This window comes from Orycteropus afer, unplaced genomic scaffold (genome assembly GCF_000298275.1).
Source record: "Orycteropus afer afer isolate SDZICR_OR568_19922 unplaced genomic scaffold, OryAfe1.0 scaffold00127, whole genome shotgun sequence".
In the NCBI taxonomy this organism is placed as follows: Eukaryota; Metazoa; Chordata; class Mammalia; order Tubulidentata; family Orycteropodidae; genus Orycteropus; species Orycteropus afer.
This window is the reverse complement of record NW_006921714.1, coordinates 2,730,554-2,735,932: the sequence shown is the minus strand read 5'-3', so window position 1 is coordinate 2,735,932 and position 5,379 is coordinate 2,730,554. Positions and strand designations below refer to the sequence as shown.

The 5,379-nt window shown below is 44.8% G+C and overlaps 1 protein-coding gene across 1 annotated transcript in view; it reads left to right on the top strand.

Annotated features, from left to right (window-relative positions):
* Positions 1-5,379, top strand: part of RPS6KA5 (ribosomal protein S6 kinase A5) — a 263,424-nt gene that overhangs the window by 124,734 nt on the left and 133,311 nt on the right. Inside the window, exon 3 of the mRNA XM_007944489.1 lies at positions 1,749-1,967. Coding sequence (XP_007942680.1) covers positions 1,749-1,967 — 219 coding nt within the window. The remainder of the gene's footprint in view (positions 1-1,748; positions 1,968-5,379) is intronic.

Genomic DNA, 5,379 nt, shown 5'->3' with positions numbered 1-5,379 from the left:
GAAGGAATCGCCATACTGCTTTCCACAATGGTTGTACCATTTTACAGTCCCACCAGCAGTGTATGAGAGTTCCAATCTCTTCACAACCTCGCCAGCATTTGTTATTTTCTATCTCGTTGAATTTTGCTACTAGTGCTGGAGCAAGATGGAATCTCGTTGTTGTTTTGATTTGCATCTCTCTAATAGCTAATGATCGGGAGCATTTCTTCATATGTTTGTTGGCCAGCAAGCTTACCTTTTGAAGTGGGACTGAATGAAACCCTCCTAGAAGGCATTTGCATCTTAAAAGAAGAGATTAGTTGTAAACCAAATCCATTGCTGATAATCAATTCTGACTCATAATGACCCAGTAGGACAGGGCCAGGAGCTCTGGTAGCATAGTGCCTAAGGCATTTGACTGCTAACCAGAAGGCTGGTGGTTCAAACCCACTAGCCACTGTGTGGAGGGAAGATTGGGCAAACTACTTCCTTAGAGATACTGCCTCGGAAACCCAAGGAGGGTCGCTGTGAGTTGGAGATGACTTGATGGCACATAACAACAGGAGAAGGCTGGTGAGGTTAAACGGCCAACTTTTCCATTAGCAGCCAAGCACTTAGCCATGTACCACTACCAACAACAAAACTAAACCCACTTCCATTGAGTCGGATCTGACTCATAGAGACCCCTCCTTGGGTTTCTGAGGCGGTATCACTAGGAAAGTAGATTGTCCAACCTTCCTTCCGAGGAGTGGCTGGTGGGTTTGAACCGTCAGCCCTCTGGTTAGCAGTCAAATGCCTTAGGCACTACGCCACCAGAGCTCATATGCACCACCAGGGTCTAAAACTTGTTGGGATGAATTGGCGACTCATGTCTTCCCTTCTATAAAGTGTGTTTTGTCCCTGCCCTCCTCTTCCTCTTCTCATCTCTCCCTGTCTCCCCCACCCCAGGGTAGTGAATGAATGGAATCTGATCTGCAGTGCCCAGGGTTGTGTGAGAGCCCTTCCTTAGGGACAGTGTGGCATGATTGACCAGTGAGCCGTGTATTACAGCCTAGAGGTGGGAAGGGTGGTATTCTGTGTTTGTTGCTTGGAATTTATGGTTGTTTGCTGCTCATTAACCTGAAGACCCCTTTTGTTTATGTAATACCAGTTGTGTTGCTTTAGGCCTTTTTTTTAGACAGGGGTACTTGGAGTGCATGCTTTTATAAGGATGTGAGATTCCTCCCAAGAATTGTTTTCAATTGTCTGTGTCAACAGCAAACATATCTATCTAGAGGTTTTATCTGATGTCTAAAATGTCCTACCCACTGTTGTGGAGCATAGCACCCCCTCCTTGGGTTTCCAAGGGAGGCGGTATCACTAAGGAAGTAGATTGCCCAACCTTCCTTGGAGGAGTGGCCGATGGGTTTAGCCTTCTGGTTAGCAGTCAAATGCCTTAGGCACTATGCTACCAATGTCCTAGTTGTGCTGAATTGGACTGTAGTTAATTGACCATAATAACAGCTAGTTTCCTAAAACTACAAACTAAAAGAGTGAAGGCATAATCATGCCCGTGTAGTTAGATATGTAAACATTGAGGGTTAGGGCTAGAAATATATTGGTATAAAATTGAAGAAATCCATCAAAGAACAGTTTGAACCAGCACAAAAGAGACTTTTTTCTTCAAAGAGTTGTTTTTTTGTGCCTTATAACTTTCAGCTTCCATTAAATTTCCATTCTGCCTAAGTAGCATTTTAATTCTTTTCAATTTTTTTTTCTCTCATTTTCAGCTTATGGCAAAGTATTTCTAGTGCGTAAAATAAGTGGTCATGATACTGGAAAGCTGTATGCCATGAAAGTTTTGAAAAAGGCAACAATTGTCCAGAAAGCCAAAACGACAGAGCACACGTGGACGGAACGCCAGGTCCTGGAGCACATTAGGCAGTCCCCATTTTTGGTGACATTGCACTATGCTTTCCAGACAGAGACCAAACTTCATCTCATTTTAGGTAAGTCTTGTCCATTGTCATCAGACTTTTTATGAAAACCTTTTTCCTTGGGTCTTGAGCCATAATGCACTCAAAGGGCAACACACTTCGGACTTCGAATAAGTGAAGAATTTTGACCTCATTCTTCTCTGTGTTGGCCTTTCCTTAAAAATTATGCATTGTGGAAAACAATTTGCTCTATAAACCTTCACCCAAATCACAATTTAAAAAAAAAATGTGTGTTGCTCTGGACGCAGGGTCTCCTGGCCTAAAGGCTAGGATGCACTTCTGCTCTGTACTCCTTTGTTCATCTTAAGGACAAGGCTGGCTGACCTGGACAGTGGCTCTGTTCACACTGAGGTGCTGAATGGTGAAATGGGTCACAGCTGTACTTTAGGGATTCTTAGAAACAGTGACTTGGGCTGACCAGGGGACAGTTATAGAAACCAATAATGGGGAAAAATGGAAAAAGAAAGAAAGAAGGACAAGATTTCTATTCCTAGAGATACTTTGCTTTCCCTGGTGAAAAACCTGTATGTAATGGAGATAGCCATGAGTCGGTGTGCCCTTGACCATGCCCATCTCCTCACCAGGCACTGTTGACTACTCTCCTTTCCAAAGTGAAGCTGGACCGTTATATCTGGACTCTAGGAAGGTCTGCAGTGTACATTGCCAGACTGCTTTGCAGAAAAGTTGTACCAGAAGCAAATGGCAGGACTTCCAGCATAGCACTCTGTCACCATTGAGTATCTCACCTCTTACACGTTTGGTCCCACTCTTGGGTTAAGTTGCTTTTGTGTATAATTACTTCCTAGACCCACTGTGAGAGTTAGATGAGATGTAGCTTTGCATAGTGCTGTCTAAGCATTAGCTGTTTCCTGAGTGCCTGCAGTGCACCAGCAGCTGTGCTAGGTGTAGTGCATAGCATCACTAACCACACAGCTCTGCTGCCTAAGCCCCTCATTAGTGATGTCAGAGGTTCTGAGATACTGCTTGTCCTGACATTACACACCTAGTATAAGTTTGGAGACACTCTGGTGATGTAGTGGTTAAGGCATTTGGCTGCTAACCAAAAAAGTCGGTGGTTGGAACCCACTAGCCGCTCTGTGGAAGACAGATAAGCCCGTCTGCTTTCATAAAGATTTACAGCCTTGGAAACCCAATGGGGGTCGCTATGAGTTGGAGTCAACTCAGTGGTGGTGAGTTTGAGTTTTTGGAGTGTAGGCTTGAACATTGGAGTCTGACTTATTACACAGTCTGTGTTCCATTGGCCAGAAATGTTGCCTGTCATCTTTTATTATTGCTAGTACCAACAGGCGGGAGCTCTGGTAGCATAGTGGCTAAGACACTTGCCTGCTAACCAGATGGCTGGCGGTTCAAACCCACCAGCCACTCCTCGGAAGGAAGGTTGGGCAATCCTACTTCCGTAGTGATAACTGCCTCGGAAACCCAAGGAGGGGTCGCTATGAGTCGGGGCCGACTCGACGGCACCTAACAACAACAACAACAACAGTACCAACAGGTGGGTGGTTTTGTTTGTTTTTAAATGTATTTGGCAATTTTACTGAATTCTCTTATTTTGGAAGTACTACTTTCATTATTGTTGACTGCTGCCATGGGGTTGGTCCCCTAGCCCATAGTGACCCCATGTACAGCAAGGTGGATCCATTGTGATCCATAGGATTTTTTTTGAGTGATGTTTGGAATCAGAGTGGCAGGCCTTTCTTCCTCATCTGTCTCAGTCTGGAAGCTCCCCTGAAACCTGCTCAGCATCATAGCGGCATGCAGTCCTCCGCTGACAGGACGGGTGGTAGCTGTGCCGAGGTCCATGGGCAGGGAATCAAACCCAGGACTCCCTCATGAAAGGCGAGAAGTCCACCCCTGAATCACCACTGTCATACTTTTTTAGTGATTCCTGAAATCGCATTTGCTCTTGGAGCCTTGACGTTGTACTTTAAGCTCATGTTGCAATGCATGCTTACCACTGACTGGCAGTCCTAACTGAATCTTTCTTCTGCATACGGCACACACGCTCCTGTCCTGTCAGAGTCCCCGTGCGTGTTACCCTCTGCCCAGCGCTCTGGGAGGTCAGTGTCTTGTGGCCCTGGATGATACCTCCTGTGTGTACGCGCTGTGCTGCTGGCTGTGCGGTCGCTGATTGGAGTCTGCATACCGTCCTTTTCCCACGTCATGTGCTACAAAATATCTTACTACAGTGGTTTCAAGCATTTGTAACAGCAGAATTCTTCCATTAAATGGAAATTCAACAATTCAAAGGAAAACAAAGAGGAGTGAGAGGCTCCGCTTGAATCTGGGTGAAGGACGCTGCAGCCTGCCGGTGTTTTCTGTTCTTCACCTTCCCCGAGTTCCCAAGGAAGCCCACGGAGTCCGTGAAGACAGTTTGTAAAATAATGACTTTGCTCAAGCTTCATCCTTTACACTAAACCTGCTCAGAACGGCCCAGTCCCTTACTAAGGTCAGGCGGCTAGTGCCGGCCGGAAGCGACCGCGAACCCGGTCCGCCGGGCACCGTGCCGTGACGTTATAGCTGCTCGCTCTCCTCCCGTCTGTTTTCTTACCCTAAGAGCGCTCAGTATGTTATTTTAAATTGTTCCATGTAAATAGTGTCGTTTTGTAAATCATGTTTTAAATTTAAAAGTAGAGAGTGAAGTATTTTGCGTTTGATTAAAAAGCAATAGACCTCGCTGACGTTGCTTTGACTCCATTATTTTTGCTCTTTGTCAATGGCCCGTAAATAAACAAATACAAAGCAAAACAAGAAAACCCGTTTTTTGCATCAACTCAAGAGTGGAGTGTGGGCCAGCCATCATATTTGTTCCATAATAAGTGTTTTGTTTGGAAAGCGTGCCCTCCTATCTCCTACCTCTAAGATTTATTTTGCTTAGTTTCTTTTTGTGCATGTTCACAGTTCTTATTTGATTTAAAAATAAAATCTTTTCAGAAATCTAGGACAAGATTCTATTATAAATTATTTTATGGTTCACGTATTTGCAGGAGCCCTGGTGGTGAAGTGGTTAAAACACTGGGCTGCTAACTGGAAGGTCAGTGGTTCGAACCCACCAGCCGCTCTGTGGCAGAAAGATGTGGCATTCTGCTTCCATAAAGATTTGCAGCCTAGGAAACCCTATGAGCAGTTCTACTCTGTCCTGTAGGGTTGCTGTGAGTCAGAATCTATTCGGTGGCAATGGTTGGGTTTTTGTTTTTAAGTGTTTGCAGAGTTTAAAATGCATGCTAGGTCAGTTTTATAATGTTGTGCTACATACTTGGGACTTAGTTAGGTTTATTGATTGACTTTATCCAGTTTATATGTACTGTTAGAGATTATAGCCGGAATTTACATTTCCAGCTCTACAGGGAGTCAGCTGACCCTTCTGACTGATGGCTGTTGTTGTTATGTGCCATCAAATCAGACT